This window comes from Rhinatrema bivittatum, chromosome 5, assembly GCF_901001135.1.
Source record: "Rhinatrema bivittatum chromosome 5, aRhiBiv1.1, whole genome shotgun sequence".
Taxonomy (NCBI): Eukaryota; Metazoa; Chordata; class Amphibia; order Gymnophiona; family Rhinatrematidae; genus Rhinatrema; species Rhinatrema bivittatum.
The window spans coordinates 347,209,180-347,231,255 of record NC_042619.1 but is presented as its reverse complement, the minus strand read 5'-3'; the positions used below and the strand labels follow the sequence as shown (position 1 = coordinate 347,231,255).

General features: G+C 41.3%; 1 protein-coding gene across 2 annotated transcripts in view; it reads right to left on the bottom strand.

Annotated features, from left to right (window-relative positions):
• ITGBL1 (integrin subunit beta like 1) overlaps window positions 1-22,076 on the bottom strand; it is a 330,496-nt gene that overhangs the window by 17,003 nt on the left and 291,417 nt on the right. The window contains exon 10 of one of the 2 annotated variants that reach the window (XM_029604511.1): window positions 10,682-10,795. The exons of the other annotated variant lie outside the window; for it this stretch is intronic. Within the exon in view, the coding sequence (XP_029460371.1) occupies window positions 10,682-10,795 (114 nt within the window). The remainder of the gene's footprint in view (window positions 1-10,681; window positions 10,796-22,076) is intronic. 2 annotated transcript variants of the gene reach the window in all.

The window sequence follows — 22,076 nt, the reverse complement described above, 5'->3', positions numbered from 1 at the left end:
GAACGGGTAGATGTGAATCAGTTATTTACTCTTTCGGATATTGGAAGGACTAGGGGCACTCTATGAAGTTAGCATGTGGCACATTTAAGACTAATCGGAGAACGTTTTTTTTTTCACTCGTGCAGAATTAAACTCTGGAATTTTGTTGCCAGAGGATGTGGTTAGTGCAGTTAGTGTAGCTAAGTTTAAAAAAAGGATTGGATAAGTTCTTGGAGGAGAAATCCATTACCTGCTATTAATTAAGTTGACTTAGAAAATAGCCACTGCTATTACTAGCATCAGTAGCATGGGATAGACTTAGTGTTTGGGTACTTGCCAGGAATTTATAGCTTGGATTGGCTACTGTTAGAAATAGGATGTTGGGTTTGATGGACCCTTGGTCTGAACCAGTATGGCATGTTCTTATGTTCTTAAGTCCTTATTGTTATTGTAGCTCTCTACATTCTGATATTTTTAAGTATACTTGGGGACAAACAGAAATGTTCAACCTCCCACATGCTCTTGACTGCTGCAGGACAAGCCATTGGGTGTTGTCCCCAAACTCCCGTACCCAGTAATCCTGGGTTGAGATTATCCCTATTTTGCATTGTATGGAGACAACTCGTGGGTAGTGGGACAATATCTCTGGAGGGGGCGTATATTTGAAGCCAAGCTGGGGTGTGTATCCTGGGCGTGTCTGGATACTCAAACTGACAAGGCACCGGAACTGAGGGGGAGAGTATGTGATGGACTATACCGACAACCTCCTCATTCTACCTTTGGGAGCTCAGTTCAGGCTTTTAACCCAGGCCCCCTTAAGGCAGAAAGCCACATGGAATTCTGGGTAAAGGGAGGTTCCCTTCACCATGCCATAAAAGCCCAGGCCTTGGAAGCTTGAGAGGCCTGAGGGAAGCTAGGACGACCTCAAGGGATATCCATATGCTATATGTATAACCTTATACATGTGCCTGATGCACATGATGCTAACGTTGCTACCTCCCTTGAAGATCGCCGGCTACTTCAGTTTTTGCTCCAGGCCTGTGCCGCTCCTGTGTGCCCCGCTACATATCACTTCCTCTTCCGGGCCGTGGGGGGCAGAAAGAATTAAAGGCCATGCTGCAGTTTCCGGCTTCAACGAACACTGCCGACGTTCCCGTCCAGCCGGGTTCAAACATTCTGATAGCCCAGGGCGGCAGGGGCAGCAGTGGAAGAACGTCTGCCTGTCGCTCCATGGAAGAAGGGGAGGAGAAGAGCAATGAGAGACCGGGTAGCATGAGACACACCTGCTGGTGCGTGGTGACACACTGATGTGCCCAACACACTGGTTGAGAATCGCTGATTTAAAACATGAATGATGTCATGGATGTCATGGAACAAAGATTTGTGCATTTCTGCATTAATTATTAGTGATGTGCATTCATTTGAAATTTAAATAGGAAATGTCAATGTTATTTCATATTTCATTGCGTTCATGCTTTTAAAACAAAACGGAAGGTAAACCCAATTAAATGTAGTTGGCTTACTTCCATTTTGTTTTAAAAATATTGAAAACCCTGTCTCAGGAGCCCACCAATCCCCCCCCCCATCCCAAGAGTTAAAGCACTGGGGGCTGGGAACCATCCCAAATCCCACTTACCCCATCTGTGGGGGGATCAGGAGAGGAGGAGGGATGCCCAATCATCCTCTGCCCCAATGGAATCCACATACCAGGCAAAGGCAGGGCTGACTGGCAACATACTATTATGTTTAAAGTGGCTCTAGCTGGCCTGGCACTATACTATTATATTTAAAATACCAACTTCTCAAGGCCAGTTGGCTGTACAAATATATGACCATAGAAGGAAACGGCACTGGTCAGCTCTGAGAAGTCACCATTTTAAACATCATAGTATGGAACCAGACAACCACTCCATTGCCAGTTATGTGGATTTCATCGGGGCAGGAGTTGAGTGGGTATCCATCTTGCTTATCCTGACCCCCACGAATGATTGCAGCTAGGTAGAGAGTGCATCAAGCAAGGTAGAGAGAACATGGTACATATCTACTCTTCTTTCACCTTTCATCACGCCAATAAATCTTCAGTGATGGCAACTATGCTGTTCGTACGTAATACTGTGCATGTAAAATTGCCCCCTAAACCCCAACTCACCCCAGAAACCTCACCCTGAGTTCCTTACAGTGGTAGAAAGAGTTGAAATATCAGCGGGGCTCCACAGAGGCTCTCTCTCCTCTCCTCTCCTCTCCCGAAACACGATTTGTGATAAAAAAACGTTACAGCTGTAACACACAGCTATCACAGGCATAATGCTCAAAAAAAAGGTGTAGTTATTTCCGGCGTTAAATCCCGTGATAGTATGCGTTAAGTTATCGCATGTAACGTTAAACACCCCTCATCTTCATTTACTCTGCCTAAACTCCTCCCACTTGAAAAAATTGCATATGCATTTCACGATGCAATATTTATTGCATGCACTATGGCGTTATCGCATGCGTTAGGGCCCTAATGCCTGCGATAACGCCCTAACGCAATCTGATGTATGACACCCCCCCCCCCCCCCCCCCCCCGATAGTGACTGCACTATTGATTATTCCTCCAAAGTTAGCCAAATAAGTTTATCCTGCTAACTTTGCTTTCTGGACTGTGTCTAAATATGGACCTCTGTGATTTTTCCCATTGAACACTAGGATATCGAGTGGAAAGTAGGAGTTTTTTCTTTTTATCAGTTTTTCTTTTTAATCAGTGGAGTGAAACTTTATCAGCACAGAGAGCTTCAAAGATAGCGTTCAACCAGCGTGGGGAGGCTTAATTAACCTCCTGGGCTCTTGGTGTGATCATGGATAGCAAAATGATGAATCCCGGGGTGAGTTTGTTTATCAGTTCTTATTGCTTCCTGCCTGGTCTGCCCACTCCTTATGATTAAACCCACACCGGAAAATACTTTAAAAGCAGTGCCATTTTGGAGCATGATAATAACAGAGCAGAAGTGACTGGGGGGGTCACTCCTGCCCCGTTTGGACTCCACAGCTATAAGGCAGTTTTTAAGGGGGGGAAGGAGGAGGTGGCAGGGATATTTGGGAACTGTGAGGAGGGGGGAAAGCTTTTAAATATTTTGTGGCATGGGCTTAAACCTGGAGGCCAGAATGTAGTGTGCGTTGCCAATAGCGCTACAATGTTTAGTGCGCTCTACGGTAAATAGTACAGAGTAAAAACATCTCAAAACAAATAAACCTGGAAAAAAAATGAAATTTAATGAAATAAAACAGCTCCCCCCCCAATCAATGAAAAACAAAAATAAAACCAAAAAAACCTTTACACTCCTCTACACTTTCCCACACAGTTATGTTCATTAATTTTAGAAGTAAAATAACAATTTTCTGGGCACTAGACAACATGAATACTGATGTCTACTATTTATATTTACTCAGTAATCTAATGATTTTTATTTTAAATAAAACAGTAGCATTTTTATAAATTTTTCATTTATTTAAAAGATTTGTAGTCCGCTAATCAGAAAACTTTAGCAGATAACAATAGAGACACATAATAAAATTGGCAAAATTGTGGCTATAATAAAATGTGCAAGTATGCTGAAAAACTAGCCAAAAAGCATGGGGGTATTTAAGTTTGCTATTAATAATGCACAGGAATGGCATAAGTACACAGCATCTTTCTCATCCAAGCTCTATAAATTAATCATCTTTTCATTTACTGAACCGTAGGGAATAGGGTCGTATTTTTTAAAAAAATTTGTTTTGTTGTTAACTCCAGTGTGCATGAATATATAGAAGTCTATTAGCAAGAATGATCAACTCGCTTCTGCTTTTCAGACTAACCAATGTAAGTAAATTAACTGAGCAGCGTAGTATAGACAGTGCACAGTAATACACATGCACCGCACCACCAGTTTATAAAATGTTTGCCATGCACCATCCAAACCCATGACAACCATGCAAAACTCAAGCAACCGGCGGCACTTCAAAATTGCTTTGCTTCTTTCATGTTTAGACATAAACAGCCTCCATGGTTTTGCTTAATTTTGTAATCTAGACTTTATGGAGAGTGGTGGTGGTGGGGGAGGAGTTGTGTCATTTCATTGGATTTCTTTCTACTGCTTTGACAGAATCCTAAACCGGTAACATTTCTCTGAAATTCTGCACTGTTCTAAGTTTTCAAGAGCAAAAGTTTAGCTCTTTGTGAAAAGAGAGAGAGCATAGAAAAGGTACAGCTGTTAATTTAGGAATTGCATCACATCAGTTTGGCCTACAAGCCTGTATAGCTACGCGAATGGAGATCGCCAGCTCGTGCAAATTACCTCAAGGACCAAAATTTTCAGATGTTTTGCGCAGACTGGATGATGTAGGTACAATGTATAAACTTACAGCGATGAAGAAGCAAAATCTACAACCCTTTCACCAAACATGGGATGCATACTTGAAGTGGCGTGCCTCTGGACACGGCTAAAACTTAAAACGTACATGATGGAGTGTGGAAGTTCAAAGTTCTTGAATATCTCAGACTTTATACCAGATATTTCTAACTGGTTGGAATGGGTGGAGGGTGGGTGGGTTTAATCTTGGGATTAATTATGTAATGTGTGGTGATGTTGTGTCTGCAGTTCAATGGTACTGTTTTGATGTGTTATTCACCAATAAACATACAATACAAAAAAAAAATTTAGGAATTGCATTTCCTTTTCTTTCCTCTATCAGCTGCAGGCATGAAGAAGGCATCTAGCAAACAGTAGCAAGTCTTTTCTTTCTGCTTCAACACCCCCGAAACCTTTTCTATCCTGTAAGCCATTAACAGAAAGCAAGAAGAAAGAGAGAAAAATGCCCTACCATCTACAGATGATAACTATAAAAGGCATGGGGACCAGTCTCAAAGGATTTACAGTACAAAGGTTCCACCAGAGTTGTGGCAAACCATGCTGGGTCCTTTGTAACAGGGACATTTGGGATATTCAAGGATTCTTTCAGGTTTTCTTGCAAACGTTTGCCTCAGCTGTGGTGGGACTTGTGTGAATCCTTTAAGGCAAGAAAAGTATAAAATTATTGTGTATCGTTCATGAATGGTAAGGACTCATTTAAACCGCCACAGAATATTTTGGGTGGATGCATGAATTGAATGTTGCGAGCGGGGGGCTGCGGTCGCTTTCTCGAGCGAGATGTGAGCCCTTGGACCACGGCGCGGCTCAGGGAAGGCCCCAAGGAATGCACCATGGGAGGTGAATGTGCCCAAGTATGGCTGGAGCTGGATCAAAGCTAAGAACTGGATCAGGTGTAGAACTTGGGTCAAGGCGCAGAACATCACTAGGAACAGAAGCAAGCGACTCAGAAGTCCGCAGGACCTACATGCTCAGGTGAGACCCAGCAACACAATGCTGGTCTCGAGTAGCCCTCTGGCAACTCGATAGCCCTTTTGGATGCGCTGCTTGGGAACGACGAGTGCGAGAGGCCAGACGAAGACTGAGGGCGGGAACATGACAAGTCATGGAACTGGATGAAGACTCTTGAAACTTGGAAGACTCAGACAAAGACTTGTGGAACTTGACTCAGGCAAAGACTCGTGGAACTTGGGAGACTCAGGCGAAGACACATGGAAGACGTAGGTTCAGATTCAGGATACAGGCTCAGATTCAGGATTCAGATTCAAGCATGGGGCGAGTGCTGCACTGCAGTGTTTGTAGTTTTGAAAATGTGTCAAGAAATTTTTGAATTGTTTGATGGCATAAAGATCTGTTTTTTCCCTAAGAAATTGGAGATGGGATGAGGAAGTAAATGATATAAGAATAGTAGCCTTTCAATAGAAACACTGGTTTTTTTTTTTTCATACTGCTTAAATTCCTTTCTTGAAAGATCTCCTTAACTACAACCATACTTTCCTCCTGCTGACAGGATTTGAGCTTGTTTTGAAATGCAAAGCTACTTTGTTCTTCTGATTTTTGGCTGCAGTGTTGAATCCAAGGAGGATAACTTTCAAACAATTCTGCACGGTCCCATATACGTGTGTATATTGCCACACGGAGATCTTCAACAATATTTTATAACATGCGAGTATGAGGTATGCACAGATTATACAGTATAAAACACATCTATCTACTCTCAAACACGGTTACATGTAAATACCTGCAAAGCATTGAAAGCACGTAATTTTCCTATTTTAAAAACATATGCATGTATATTTTACGCGTGTAAAAATTGGGACTTTCTCACGTAAAACCCTGTTTATGTGCAGGTCAGTATATTTTAAGACATGCACGCGTAACTCAGATTACCAGTTTGTCAAAAACTCCAGCAGTTCACCCAGCCCATTTCCATGTCATTGAGATCCCCCCTTCTTCATTCTGAAATCCCCCCAGTTCACCTAGTCCTCCCTCTAATTGGATTAGAAACTGGAGTACCACAGGGATCAGCACTTTCAGCCACGCTTTTTAATATTTATATGTTAACACTGTGCCACCTTTTAGCGGGATTGGGGATTAGTCATTATTTTTATGCGGACGATATCCAACTGATCTTACAAGTAACGGATAGTCTAGACAGAACGTTGAAATTGGCAGCTATGTATCTAAACATAATTAAACAGCTTTTAAAACAGATGAAACTCATAATAAACATTGAGAAAACTGAATTTATACATCTAGAAAGAAGAGCTTCCAAAATTATTCACACACCAATAACCATCAATGACAATCTAACAATCAAATTAAATGAAAAAGTACATGATCTGGGAGTAATAATCGATAACGCGCTTGTTTAAAACAACATATAACACAAAAGGTTAAAGAAGGATATGGAAGATTAATGATTTTAAAACGATTAAAACCATTACTGAGCCATAAAGATTTTAGAACTATACTACAGGCACCTATATATTTGAAAGTTTAGACTATTGTAATGCACTTTTATCATAATTACCAGACCTTTACAAATATTACAAAATACGGCAGCACGAATTTCAACAGGAAGCAGAAAAAAAGACATTACCCCGATATTGGCGGAACTACACTGGCTCCCTGTAGAATACCACATATAATACAAAGTGCTAAGTATATTACATAAATTGATATATGACGAACATGCTACCTGGCTGAATACTACGATACGATTACATATTCCACAGAGAGCTCTGAGATTGGCAAATAAAGGTTTACTACCGATTCCATCAATAAAATCAGCCCGCCTGACACAGGTCACTAGCCAGCCCAAAAATCTGGAATGTAATGCCAACAAATCTGAGATTATAGCAGGACCATAAGCAATTTTTAAAAAATGGCTATATATATAGGCTTTTAAACAAATGGAAGGAGAAACAAAGAGCAAATAAGTGGCATTTTACTAGGTTTTTAGGATTCAGAATGTTATTTTATTGATTTGTTTTCTTTTATATTTTTAGTGATTTTATTTAATTACGAATAATAGTTTTATTTATTTATTTATTTATTTATTTAGAGTTTTTATATACCGACATTCTTGAAAATAAATATCAAATCATATCGGTTTCCATTGAAACAGAACAGTCGCGGTTATGGCATTACATTAAAACAAATCGTCGAATAACAAGTATAGATAATCAGGTATAAATAGAACAGCAAATATAAATAACAAATATAAATGACAATATAAAACAAATATAAGTAACAAGTATAATAGAACAGCAAACGGAGCTAATAGGTCGCAAGTCGACAAATAACGAAGATAAATAGAATCGCAAAATAGTGGTGATAGGCGTTGATATTAATATTTATTTATTTATTTATTTAGCATTTTTCTATACCGACTTTCCAATAACAAAATTATTGATCAATTCGGTTTACATTTTAAACAATAACAACAATGACAAGTAAATGTCTTACAATGAACAGGTCGAATTAACTTGGATTAAGATATATGGGGGTAATAACATAATTAAGATATATGGGGGTAATAACATAATTAACATGAGCGGTGCCTAATATAGGCTAGAGGTTGGGTTTTGATAATAGACTGTCAAAGATAATAGACTGCCAAAGATAATAGACTGTCAAAGATAATAGACTGCCAAAGATCATGTGATTTCTCGAGAAGATCTATATAGTTCTCTAGCATGTTACCACTGAGGGGATATGACTACTTTTATTATTATTTAGTCATTTAAATATTAATATCAACGCCTATCACCACTATTTTGCGATTCTATTTATCTTCGTTATTTGTCGACTTGCGACCCATTAGCTCCGTTTGCTGTTCTAGTATACTTGTTACTTATATTTGTTTTATATTGTCATTTATATTTGTTATTTATTTATTTTATTTATTTATTTAAGTTTTTTTATATACCAACATTCAAGACGATAGTCCCATCATGCTGGTTCACAAGAAACAGGAGTGCAAAATAAACTTAAAACTTGAACAATAGTGCAGAAAAAGCAGTTACATGTAACAAGGAAAGATAGAACTTGGAGTAAGAAGGAAAAGGAAGATCAGATAAATACATATAATTACATTGTAAGAGGTAGCTAATAATGATATTGCTGGTGATGTGTGTTGATTGTTAGGAGTTAAATAATATTGGAGTTAGGAAAGGCCTGCATGAACAGCCAGGTCTTGAGTCTTTTCTTAAAGGTTGAGAGGCTGGATTCCATTCTAAGATCTGGGGGAATGGAGTTCCATAATGTAGGACCGGCTGTGGAGAAGGCCCGATCTCTTAGCGTAATGTGTCTGGTAGTTTTGGCTGGGGGTATTTGAAGTGATCCTTTGTAAGCATCTCTTGTCGGTCTTGTTGAGGTGTGTAATCGGAGGGGGAAATGAAGGTCAATTGGGGCTAGTTGATGGATGTTTTTATATTTATATTTTATATTTATATTTGCCGTTCTATTTATACCTGATTATCTATACTTGTTATTCGACGATTTGTTTTAATGTAATGCCATAACCGCGACTGTTCTGTTTCAATGGAAACTGATATGATTTGATATTTATTTTCAAGAATGTCGGTATATAAAAACTCTAAATAAATAAATAAATAAATAAATAAATAAAGTTTTTATATTTTTACTATATATAAGTTCCCTCTGAGGCTGCTCTGATTTCGGCAGATTGCGCGCACCGACCCCGGATTTTAATGGATACGTGCGGCTAAGCGCATATCTATTAAAATCCGGCGTACTTTTGTTTGCGCCTGGTGCGCGAACAAAAGTACACGCGCACACTTTTTTTTTCATAAAATCTACCCCAAAATATGGATGCTATTAAATTGGAGCGTCAAGAAGTCAAAATTACTCAGGAACTCTCGATAAAAGAAAACCAGCTTTTGCAGAATAAAACTGAAAAATCTGGAAAATGTTTCTTGTGGGAAAAATCTACGTTTTATTAATTTTCCTAACTTACCACATCTTTCAGCAAAGGACATGTTTAAGAAATATCTAATGGATATATTTAAGGTTCCAGAACAAGTGGTTCCTCCTTTATCTAAGTGGGTTCTCAAGAGATGGAACCTCTGATTCCATGGAATATGGATATCAGAGCTGTTAGAAATGTCAGATAGTACCCTGACTGAGGCAGCTACTTTGTTGGTTTCATTTGTCTTGGAACCTGATCGTGACTGGGTACTAAAGTTATATTTTAAACATCGATTAGAATCCTTTTTCCATCCTAATATCCAGATGTCTCCAGACAATAGTCTGGAGACATCTGGATATTAGGTCTTTCCGTCTTGCGGTATTTTATTTAGTAAATGCCTTGTGATTTTTGACATTTTTGGACTGTGAGGGTTGTTGTGTAACTATGGCTTCGCCTCCTCCCATCATGACCCATTTTCCTGAAGTTCACCACTCAATCTTGTTAGAAAGTTGCCTTATGACCCCCTCCTTCTCGGTCACTCGCATAGGCAGGAACAGAAATAGTTTCCTTCTTCTGATCTACCCCATCTCTGTAATACGGGTACTGGCTCGGCGCTGCTTCACAGTGTGGGTCTCAAGGAAGGCTGGAAGGCCTGGTGGTCTTCTTGGAGTGTGTGTGTGTGTGTGTGGGGGGGGGGGGTGTTTGTGGTAGAATATTTTTTTGGGGTTTTTTTTAGATTTTTATATTCCGCTTTTCGGCTCTTCAGGTACTATAGGTATTTCCCTATCCTCACAGAGCTTACAATCTAATTTTAGATTAGAATAGCTGTGTGTTGTAGGGGGCATGGCAGTTGCAGGTTGGCTCTTGGGTGCTGGGGAATGTGAAAGATCAGGGGTGTGTAGGGCCTAATTGTGTTGTGGAGGGGATTTGGGCAGGTTTGTGGTGTCGAGTGAGTGGCAGAGGTTGCTGAAGAGGCTAAACCTGCTGACCCTGTCATGTAAGTTTGGCATTGCTTGTCTTTTTCACCACCACCCCTCATTAACTTTCTCGTATCTTTGCAGCCAAGGCAAAGTTAACATATTGTGTGCACAGGGGAATTTAAATGTAGAAGTTCAATATCCCCGCCTCCCTTATTTAAGAAACTAGCATGCATTTTTTTTTTTATCCTTCGGCCACATGGCATCAACAAGCAGCATATTTTCTGGCACACCAGGCAATTTAAACAGTCACCCTACGCTCTTAAATTAACTGGATTATTGATCAAATGTACGTTTTCAGCGTTCATCGTGGAAATTCCAAAAACAGACCCTCTTTGTGGCATTCGAATTCACCATGCCTGGCCTGGCGAGAGGAGTAAATTAGGTGTTAGTCAGTACTGCACCTGCACATATGATCCCATCGTGCTTGTCACACGCTCTGTCGTCACATTCGCAGACCTCCCCTGAAATGTACCACTCCTGAGGGAAGCAAATGCACTTTCCACAGTTACAGGTGCCTGAAATCACAAAGGCGACGATGTTACATTGCACTTTCAATAAAAGCAAGATACGCAACCCCAAAAAATTCACTGAAGAGTAAATACATTTTAAAAGCTTCAAAAGCTGTAAAGCAGAATGGTAAGATTTTCTGTCATTGCTGGCATGCCAAAGAAAAGACACCTCTACCAGGTACACAAAAATCAGTGAAAACACTTTTGCACTTTCTCTTCTAGTTGTTCTTCATAACATGCAATCACAGCTTGGGGACATTTTCTCTTAGCTTCTCTTGCTGAAATAGCACATTGTGCACACACACACACACACACACACACACAGCAGCCTCCTAACAAGCTGTAGTCTAAAAGCAGGTAATCAGGATAAAAGCTTATTCAATAGCAGGGTCCCTTGGAGGTGAGATTTATCATGAAAAGAGATTGCTGGGTAAAATGCCTTCAATTTTACCGTTTCATTTAATCAGGAGATGAAATGACTTGTTCTCCCTTTTGTTCCACAAAAAACAACAATCATGCCAAAGCAAGTTTAAAAAATTTAACTGCTTGTTAGGATGATAAATGTTAAGGGCAGCTATGCCTCTATTTTCAGAAAAATGCTCTCTTTACTGAAGAACGAATGTTAAAACTTCAAAACATCACCCAAAGAATCAGCCTCCATCCATGCTATTTTATATATATATATATATATATATACAAGCCGTTAAGCCCGTTAAAACGGGCTACATTACATTTTTTTTCAGTCCATTTTCTAACACAGCACCCTGCCTACACTTTTTCTCCCTCTCTCCCCCTTCCCCTCGTTCACTCCTCCCCTTCCCTCCACTCAGTCTACTCAACCCTCTGTCTCCCACTGCCTCCTTCCCCTCACTCTCACCTCCCTCCCCTTCCCTCAGTCACTCCCCCCCCCTCCCCTTCCCTCAGTCACTCCCCACCCTCTCTCAATCCCATCCCCTCCCCCTCAGCCCTCCTCCACCCCCCTTTTCTCTGCTCCACACACTTCTTACCCTTCCACTTAATCACATCCCTGTCTCTCACCTCTCCCTCATTTTCTCCCTCTCCCCCTTCCACTTACTCACATCCCTGTCTCTCACCTCTCCCTCATTCTCCCTCTCCCCTCACTCTTCCCCACCCCCTACCTCCCTCCTACACTCACCCACTCCTCCCTCCCTCTCACTCAGTCCCTGTCCCTCCCTCCCCTCCCACTCAGTCCCTCCCCTCACTCAATCCCACCCTCCCTCTCACTCAGTCCCTCCCTCCCCCTCACTCAGTCCCTCCCTCCCTCTCACTCAGTCCCTCCCTCCCACTCCCTCCCTCCCTCCGTCCTTCCCACTCCCTCCCTCCCTCTCACTCAGTCCGTCCCTCTCTCTCTCTCCTCCCTCCCTCTCTCTCCTCCCTCCCTCCCTCGCTACTGGCCGCTGCCGCCGCCCGCTGCCACCCGACGCCGCCACCGCCGCTGCCACTCGACGCCGCCATGTTGTTGTTTTTTTCTGCTGCCGCCGCTGCCACCCAACACCACCATGTTGTTTTTTTTTTTTCTGATGCTGGCTGAGACCGACGTGCTCGCCCGCACATGCGCAGTAGAGCTGCTCTCTACTGCGCATTTGCGGCACATCGTCAACCTTCGTTTATTAGGTAGGATATATATATAGCGCTTATGTATTTCGTATATTCAGTTCCACTTCACTTTAAAGAAAGAAACCTCTACAATCTCTTTTGTATTAAATGAAAATTTTAATTTCAATTTAGCAGCAATGATTTAATGCAAAACAGTACAGAGTCATGATATGGAGCACAAAAAATGCATGAGAGCAGTGCATGACTGGAGATGAAGCACTAATGTGCACCGTACCTAATGATCCCAAGGACACCAAACCGTGTGACAAGACATTGGCAAGAGGCAGAGAATGATTAGGATGCATCAGGAGTGCTAAGGTTAGAATGCCGCTATATAAATCATTAGCAGGACCTCGTCTGCAGCTTTGTCTTTAATTCTGGAGGACATACCGTGCACGTCTTAAAGGATATGGAGAGCAGGTAAGTCCAGAGAAGTGCAGACCAGGATAGTGCAGACCCTGGTCCGTAAGCCGTATGAAATGAGACATAAGTATACCCTAGAGAAGAGGAGGAGGAAGGAGGTGCAAGCAGGATATGATAGGGGCCTTCAAATACCTCATCAAGTATAAACAATGCATAAGCGGAGAGAATTTTTATATAGAATGGAAGTGTTATAAGAAGGGGTCAGAATATGAGAAGTTAACATCAGGAAATATTTCTTCACAGAAAGGGCGATGGATACGCGGAGCTGTATGAGAGAGCAGAGACCTGGCACACAGGATCCCTAGCTCCGACCGAGAACGTGATGGTCAAGCCAAAGTTAGGATGGGTTTGGTACAGGAAAAGACAATGGACAAATCACAAAGGCATTACATTATTATATTTATTTGCTGCCGTATTGTCTGACGCTATGAAAACTAACCAGTCTTTCCTCCTACTCCAAATTTTGAGTTACAATTTCTAGTTTGCTAAAACAAAAAAAAGACCCATACAGCACAGAACCCAATACTGAAGAAATCAGATTTAGACAATATTACCTAAATCTTTGGCATCATGTATTTAACATGATATTCAGGAGAATGAAAACAGACTGCCCTTCAAATATAAAATAGACTCCAAAGAAATAACAATGAGCCTTTTAAACAGTGACACCACTCTCCAAATAAAAGGCCAAATTCAGTGGCTTATCACTGGGAGGGAGCAAAGATTGAGTCGAAAATCACAGCTGCAGTTAGCACCGGTAAAAGCTTTTACAAAAAAATCCTGTTACAAAAAAAAATATATATATCTTTTACTACAGCAATTTCCGAAGTAGTGGAATGAGCTTCCTGGGGGGGGGGGGGGGAGGGAAGAGAAGAAGGAGATCATCTGAAATTTCAAAGAGGGCTGAAAGCACGGCCGAGGAGCGGGCGGCAGTACGGGGCTACGACAGGTTGAGCAGCGGCAGTAAAGAAAGCGTATTGCAGGGGCTAAGCTCGGGTGTTAGGCGAGGCACACAGCAGATTCATTCTTACCCAACTCAACTCTGGACAGATACTGTCACCATGCACCACAAAGGAGTGCAACAGTCCCCTTGTGGAAGAAGATGCCAGGAACACAGAATCGGCTCCTTTTCTAGCATTATGTTTCACCATAGTAACTTATTCAGTGGCATGTAGTTCCAGGAATGAACCCCACTGCATCCACCATCTTGAATTGATACTTCTTATGTTCCCCTTTCCCTAGAAACTTGTAATTCTGAAAATTGTTATGGTTTCATCTCCCCCAAAAATGAATTTGCCATTATCACTATTGCAATAGTTTTGAATCAGTACGTTTTTCGCTTGTTCGAACACCAATTGATGTGATGTTTGCAAGACTGTCAATCCTGTTACATTACCAGCTCTGAAGACATGGGAGGGGTGGTGTTACATATACACTACCTATATGCATACATTAATATTCAATCCATTTAGCTTATTAAGAATAGTTTATTTCATTCTTCTTATTTTCAGACCTTTGGACTTTTTCCAGAGCCATTCAAGGGAAGGTTAATTTCAAGCAGCCTGTATAAGGAAGGCGGTAAAATGCATGTAGCTTACACAATAAATCTGCTTTCAAATTATCCACCAAATCTGCCATGCACAAATTACATCTGATATTTTGGGCACAGAAATTGTTCATATTACAGTAAATGTTATAAAAATATGCATAGCAATCCAAACCCTTTTCCTCTCTGCCCCCAGGAACATCTTGAGTTCAGGTAAACTTTTGTGTAATCGTGACATACGTGTAGGCAGTTTTATGAAAAGGCACCTCTGGGCGTAAAACACTGCTTTGTGCACAGAGGTTCCTTTGAAAATTAGCACAGGAGCCTGAGTACGAGGTCCTGCCTTTTGTGGCACATTCAGCCTTCTTTCCAGTGCGATTTCTAAACCACAAAAATATAAAATCCTTAACTCTTCAAAATTTCGGAAATCTTTTACTTTCAGAATGCCTCTCGATGGCCGAATGTAAGCTTGCCTGTTATTGAACAGTGTTCAAGATGATGCTCCAAACTGTCCCTACAAGTTCAAAAGAAGAATGGAGGTAAACATATATACAATGTCGCCAAAGCCACGTGTGCAGGCAACGCTTTCCACCAGACCCCCCCTATTACTGAGCTGGCCGGCCGCTGCTGGCAGGGAATGGGAAGTTCCGCACACTCGTTATCCTCCCGCACGGTGGCTGCATGGGTTGCTTCCAGTTTTGGGAGAGATGCCAGACCTGGCCTCCCTCATGCTACAGGCCACATGTGAAAAGGTTCCTTTGGCTGGGCCCCCACCCTTCTCAACGGAGGGCCATGACCCCAATGATCAAAGACCTGGGGAAGGTTTTGAAGCAACTCAGCTGATGAAAACAATATATTGGATTATTTTCAATTTAGTTTTAGGGTTGCCTAGAATGACAAGATTTTACACATCTCTGCATTTGATTAAATAAATAGCGGTTTTGATTTTATGGTGCTGTTAGATATTACTGCAGCATTTGATATTCTAGATCATTTGATTCTGCTGCACCGTCGAAAGACCGTGTTTAAATGGTTTGCTACTTGGCTTCCTATCGGAGAGTTGGCTATCGGCTCAGTAAAATCTGCTGCATGTGATCTGCAGACAGGAGTGCCTCAGGGCTCAGCACTCTCTTCCAGGCTTTTTAACATATAAATATCGTGCCCTTTTGTTGAATATTATCCAATCTGGATGTGTAAATTATCATTATCTATGCTGATGACGTTCAATATTATTTGCCAATCATGTCTGTGATGCAATTTGAAGATCACTACCTGCCTGTTGGCCAAAAATGATTGGCTGTATTAGTGTGAGGTGACAGAGGACCTGAAGATTATCTAGATGCATGGGATAGGCATCTAGATAGGCTCCCATGTATGTGAGAAAGTCTGATCAGGGTTTAGTACAAGATGTGATAGTAAAAGTATGTTCTTAGAAGGTTAGCATGCAGATAACAGACACAGCACTGCTTGAAGAAATTACAGGCTCCTGGGCTGTAGGTAGCCCCCCTGCTTTCTCCCTGCTCTCCCCCCCCCCCTCCCCCGGTAGGGCTGTAGGTAGCCCCCCTGCTTTCCTGCTTAACTAAGATTAGGTTAGAAACAGAACAGCTGCAGCTTCGCACAGAATAGTTTTGGCAGGAAGCCCAAAATATAGCATAAAAAGCTAAGAGAGTCAGGCTGAAGATTCAGATTCTGTAAGGAGAGCACCATTAGCCATCTGAAGACCCCAGACTGAGTCTTCAGCACAGAGTTCCCAATTTCCTGCTACCGTCTTCCATCTGGGAACGTGTGAGGGACGTGACACTGTAAATATCTTTTGCTACTGCTACTGCTTTTTATGCATATAACCTTTGGTATCTGACTGAATACAAGAATTTATAATATAACCTGTATTTTGTTTATTTGTCTGTCGTTGTCATAAGAACTGGTTTGTGCATATATGATACAGATAATACAGCTTTTCACACTTTCACATAGGGTGTAAAGTGTCATTATTTTCTTAGTGCGCTTTGTATCATCCAGACCACAAGACAAAACCCACCATTCTTACAACCTACTACACTGGCTTTCTGTTAATAAACTAGCCTTGAATTTGCAGAAAACCAAGATTTTGTTTCTGGCACGCCGTCACTCTGTTGAACCCCCTGAATGTCTTCACTTATACGGGAAATGGAATCCTGATCTCACAGCAGTTTGTAGAAATTTAGGAGTTTTGTTTGAGTTTTCTCTTTCTATGCGACCTCAAATGAAGAATGTTCTCAAGTTCTTTTTGGAAACTGAATTTATTAAAGAATTTAAAACCATTTTTGCTTACCAGGAAGTCGCAAACTATAGATTACTGCAATGTTCTCCTGTTGGGGCCACCGTCCTCTATAATTAAAGCTCTGCAGCTGGTGCAGGGTGTGGGTGTGCACTTGATAACTGGCACACCCTTAAAGATCATATAACTCTGGTACTTAGTGATTTACACTGGCTTCCTATTGAATTTAGGATTACTTATGCTGACACTGATCTATATAAAGTATTGAATGGCATAATGCCACAATTTTTAAATTCTGTGTTGAAGATTTATTACCCCAATAGGTTGCTGTACCCCCCCTCTGGATGGAGGCTGCTCGACCTTCCATCAGTAAATTGCTGAGCCTTGAGGAATCCTGGGCGTGCTTGTTTGGGGTTGCTGGGCCTGAAGCGTGGAATTCTCTGCCAGGGGAGATTAAAAGTCTGATACTTTACTTTCAATGCATATCCAGCATAGCTCTCTGCTTCAACGGCAGGGGGGAAAGAGGAAAAGAGGATTTATATTCAGGCAACAACCAACAAGGACTGAATTACATAGTCTGGGTAAACAAATAATTATGGGTGTAGCTTGCTTGTTACGGCGGCTACTACCCCAAATCAATTAAGCCTGATACTTCACTTGAAATACATATCCAGCGCAACTCACTGCTCAACAGCAGGGGGGAATAAAGAAAAGAGGAATTATATTCAGACAACAACCAACAAGGACTGAATGGCACAGGCTGGGTAAACAAATAAGCGTGGGAGTAGCTTGCTTATTGCAGCAGTTACTACCCCTAACCAATTAAGCCTGATACTTCACTTAGATGCAGCTCCAGCACTGCTCTCTACATCAATGGCGGGAGTGGAAGGTAACTAGAATCAAAAAGTTACTAATAAGTGCCAAGAGTAACAGATATGAGAAAAAAAAAAGTGTGAAAGCTTGCTGGGCAGACTGGATGGGCTGTTTGGTCTTCTTCTGCCGTCATTTCTGTGTTTCTATGTATCCCTGATTAGTTTTAGGAAGAAGCTAAAGGCTTTTATACTCAGACAGGCTTATGCTAAATGATACCTCTAGATATGAAAGTATAAAAGCTATTGAAAAAAATTATTGATAGTGAGAAGCAATACGCATTTTAAAGCCTGTTTTATGGCCTGGTTGAGTGCAGATCTGTTGTTTTATTGTCTGCTTTAATATTTTGGAGATTTATTGTTTTTAGTTTGTCTTACGAGGCATGTAATTTTTATTTGTGTTGAATTTTATGTTTTAATAGTTAAATAAGTTGTTATTTATGATTTTGTTTTTCCACAGTTTTTATACTTTCATATATAGAGACCTCCTGGGGGTCTTCACTAGATGTCCCTAGCCCCAGCCCGTGGGTGGTCAGCTGCAGAGGGGACAAACCATTCATTACAGCATCTCCTCCAGGGTTTGTAGGGGGGAAAGGGCAGCTGATAGTCATTTGGGCTAATGGAAGCGGCTGGCCCAGGAGCAGGAGGACACTCCTGGGCCCCCACTAGACCACCAGGGACAGTTTGGTGAGTCTGGGGGGGGGGGGGAGAGGGGGAGGCTCCAGATGGTGGGCTAGGGTGGTTGGGCGGAATCGATTAATCAAGGGGACGGGTTGGGGGCAGGTTGTGGATGCATTTTTTTTTTAAATTAAATATAGTGATCTTGTTGAGCAAAAGAAAAAAAAACCCCCACGGAATTTTGTGGATTTTCTTGCCCCAGGAAATGCAACAATATAGGAAATATCATCGTTATTTCCTCTTTCATTGGAAACGAATCCCCAGCCCTGGAGTTCAATAGCTTCCTGTCCTTAATGTACAAGGAATGGGAAGTGTTGGAAGTAGATCTCTGCAAACTTTATTTTGATAAATACATCTCAATCTGACTGAAATGTAGGAGCAATCCCAGGAAGAGGCATTAGACAGAATAACCCCCGTTAGATTCATTCACATTGGAACCTAATAGGAACTGGACTCTTGGATGTCTTTTCTGAAATAAAGACGCTTCTTTTTTGGCCAGAAGGTTAGGGTTTATCCAGACCTCTGTAAACATTTCTCAAGTTAAGAAATGGAAGTTTCTGGCAGTGCCTGGCAGGGTAGTGTTTTTGGATAGTGACTTTTTCTTAAATTTCCAGTTAAAAGTATAATTAAGTACCGGGGGGGGTTCATTTTGGGTTGTTTTTTTTATGAGCCAATCAAGCTGGAGAATTCTTTAGAAGCGAGATTATATCTTAGCCGTATGTGGAATGCTGCCACAGGATATGAGGGGGATCATTACAATATTATGGTTTTTATTGATTTTCCTCCTTTCTTTTCTTTTTTTGAATAATTATGCAACATGCAATTTAAGGTGATGGTTTTCTTCCTTTATGTGATATCAGTCTTTTCACTGTTTATGTGCTAATGAATGGTAATAAATGAATGGCTGTGAGGATGGTGCTGATGAGAGCTTTCCAGCTTCCTGGGCCTGGGAGGTTTCAAGGGCTGCAGTGCTCAGCAGAGAGAGACGGGAATTCATCTGTCAGAGAAAGGGAGCAGCACGGACTGGCAAACCTACCGAGGAGGGCTTTACACTAGAACTGTCGAGGGATGGGTGAATCCCTAAGGTAGGTAAAACACTAAAGCACGTGTATAGATATGGAAAGAAAGAGCAACATCTGGAAAGCTTGGGTGCACTAACGCTCATAAAATAGGAAATAACGCTCTAGCGGCAGTCATGGAAGAAAATGACTTGGATGTAATGGCTGAGACAGAGATACGGTATACGGAAACCCAGAACTGAGTTATAGTTATACTGGGTTACAATGCAGTCAGGAAGAAAAGGAGGATTATATTTAAAAATATTATATTTAAAATTATATTAATATATTTAAAAAATATTATATTTAAAAAATAATATTGTACCAACATAATTGAAGGGATTCTGAGGTAAGGAGGAGGCACTATAGGTTAATCTGGATGCAGTGGATGTCTGTAATATACAGACATTCATTGCATACAGAAGAAATAGAGATTTAATGGAGGATATTCACAAAAATTGATAGGAAAGGAGAGGTGATATTGCTAGGGGATTTCAATTTTCTAGATGCTGATTGGGACATCTGACAGCAGTATCTCCTAGAAGCAGGAAGATCCTGGATTCTCTACAGGGAGAACTGTTCCATCAACCGATAACAGAACTCACACAGGAGCAGGGAGTTACTAGATAGGGTGCTTACTAATGGGACCGTGTTTCTACTGATGTAGTAGATGATCATCTGGGATCCAGTGATCACAGATGGCGTAGTTCAGTATTAGAGTGCGGGAGATGAAAGCATAAAGGATCCCAAGAGAAAGGAACACAAGGAAGAATATCTGTTAAAACTGAGGGAGATGAAAAAAGAAATCAGGAAAGCAAAACATCAAGCAGAAGAAAGAAGTGCCAAACAGGTAAAGAGAAGAGAAAAATATTGTTCAAATATGTCAGAGAAAGAAAGGAGGCCTGAAGTGGTATAGTGAAATCGAAGGTGACAAGGAACACTGTTTGGAAAGAGATGACGAAATGGTGGAAATATATTATCAAATACTTCAGTTCGGTGTTCACTAAAGAAGACCCTGGAGAAGAACCGATGCTGGTTGATATACACCATAGATGGAGATGAGGGTAGATGAAACTCCATTTACAGAAGAGAAAAACTGAAAGTGGATAAGACTATGGGGCCAGATGAGGTTTATCCCAGGATACTGAGGGAACTCAAAGATGTGCTAGTGGGTTCACTGCATGACCTGTTCAATAGATCCCTGAGTAGTGCCATATGATTGGAGAAGAGTGGCAGCAGAATGGCAGCAGAGAGGAGGCTGGAAACCACAGGCCGGTTAGCCTCACCTTTGTAGTGGGAAAATTAATGGAGACTCTGCTGAAGGAAAGGATAGTGAACTATCTACAATCAGGAGGTTTGCTGGATCCGAGACAGCATGGATTTACCAGGGGAAGATCCTGTCGGAAAAATCTGATTGATTTTTTTGATTGGGTGACTAAAGAATTGGGTTGAGGAAGAGTGCTTGATATGATCTACTCGGATTTCAGCAAAGCTTTGATACAGTCCCGCATAGTAGGTTTGTGAATAAAATGTGAAGTTTAGGAATGAGCACCAAGGTGATGTTGTGGATTACAATCTGGTTGATGGATAGAAGACAGTGTGTTATGATAAATGGAAATAACTCTGAAGACAGAACAGTGTTAAGTGGAGTGCCACAAGGATCAGTTGGGACTGGTTCTGTGCAATATCTATGTGAGCGACATTGCGGAAGAAATAGAAGATAAAATGTGTCTATTTGCGGATGATACTAAGATCTGCAAAGAAGTAGAGAGAATGACATGTGATTTAAGGAAGCTGTAAGATATGGCAGCTGGATTTCAATGCCAAGAAATGCAGAGTCATACATCAGGAGTGCAGTAATCCAAAAGAGCTGTATGTGATGGGGGATGAAAGGCTGTTGTGCACAGACCAAAAGAGGGACCTTGGGGTGATAGTGTCTAGCATTCTGAAAATGGTGAAGACTCTCCTTGAGTACTGTGTTGTTCTGGAGACGTATGTGAAAAGGGACAGAGACAGGATGAAGGCGATCCAGAGAAGGGTGACCAAAATGGTGGGGGGTTTCCATCAAATGACTAATGAGGAGAGGATGAAGGACCTAAATATTTATACACTAGAAGAGAGGAGGTGCAGGGGAGATATGATACAGACCATTCAGACACCTGAAAGGTTTTAATGATGCACTATTGACAAACCTTATCCATTCGAAACAAATCAGTAGAACTAGGGGTCCCGAAATGATGACTCAGAACCAACATCAATAAATATTTCTTCATGGAGAGGGTGATGGATGCCTGGAATACCCTTACGGAGGAGGTGGTGAAGACAAAAACAGTGAAAGAATTCAAAGGGGCATGGGATAAACACTGTGGATCCCTAAAGGCTAAAGAATGGAAATGAAGAAAAGAGTGCATGGGGGTAACTTGCTGGTGCGGCGGTTACTACCCTTAACTAATAAACCTTCATACTGTTAAGAACATAAGAACATGCCATACTGGGTCAGACCAAGTGTCCATCAAGCCCAGCATCCTGTTTCCAACAGTGACCAATCCAGGACACAAGAACCTGGCAAGTACCCAAAAACTAAGTCTATTCCATGTTACCATTGCTAATGGCAGTGGCTATTCTCTAAGTGAACTTAATAGCAGGTAATGGACTTCTCCTCCAAGAATTTATCCAATCCTTTTTTAAACACAGCTACACTAACTGCACTAACCACATCCTCTGGCAACAAATTCCAGAGTTTAATTGTGCGTTGAGTAAAAAAGAACGATTAGTTTTAAATGTGCCCCATGCTAACTTCATGGAGTGCCCCTAGCCTTTCTATTATCTGAAAGAGTAA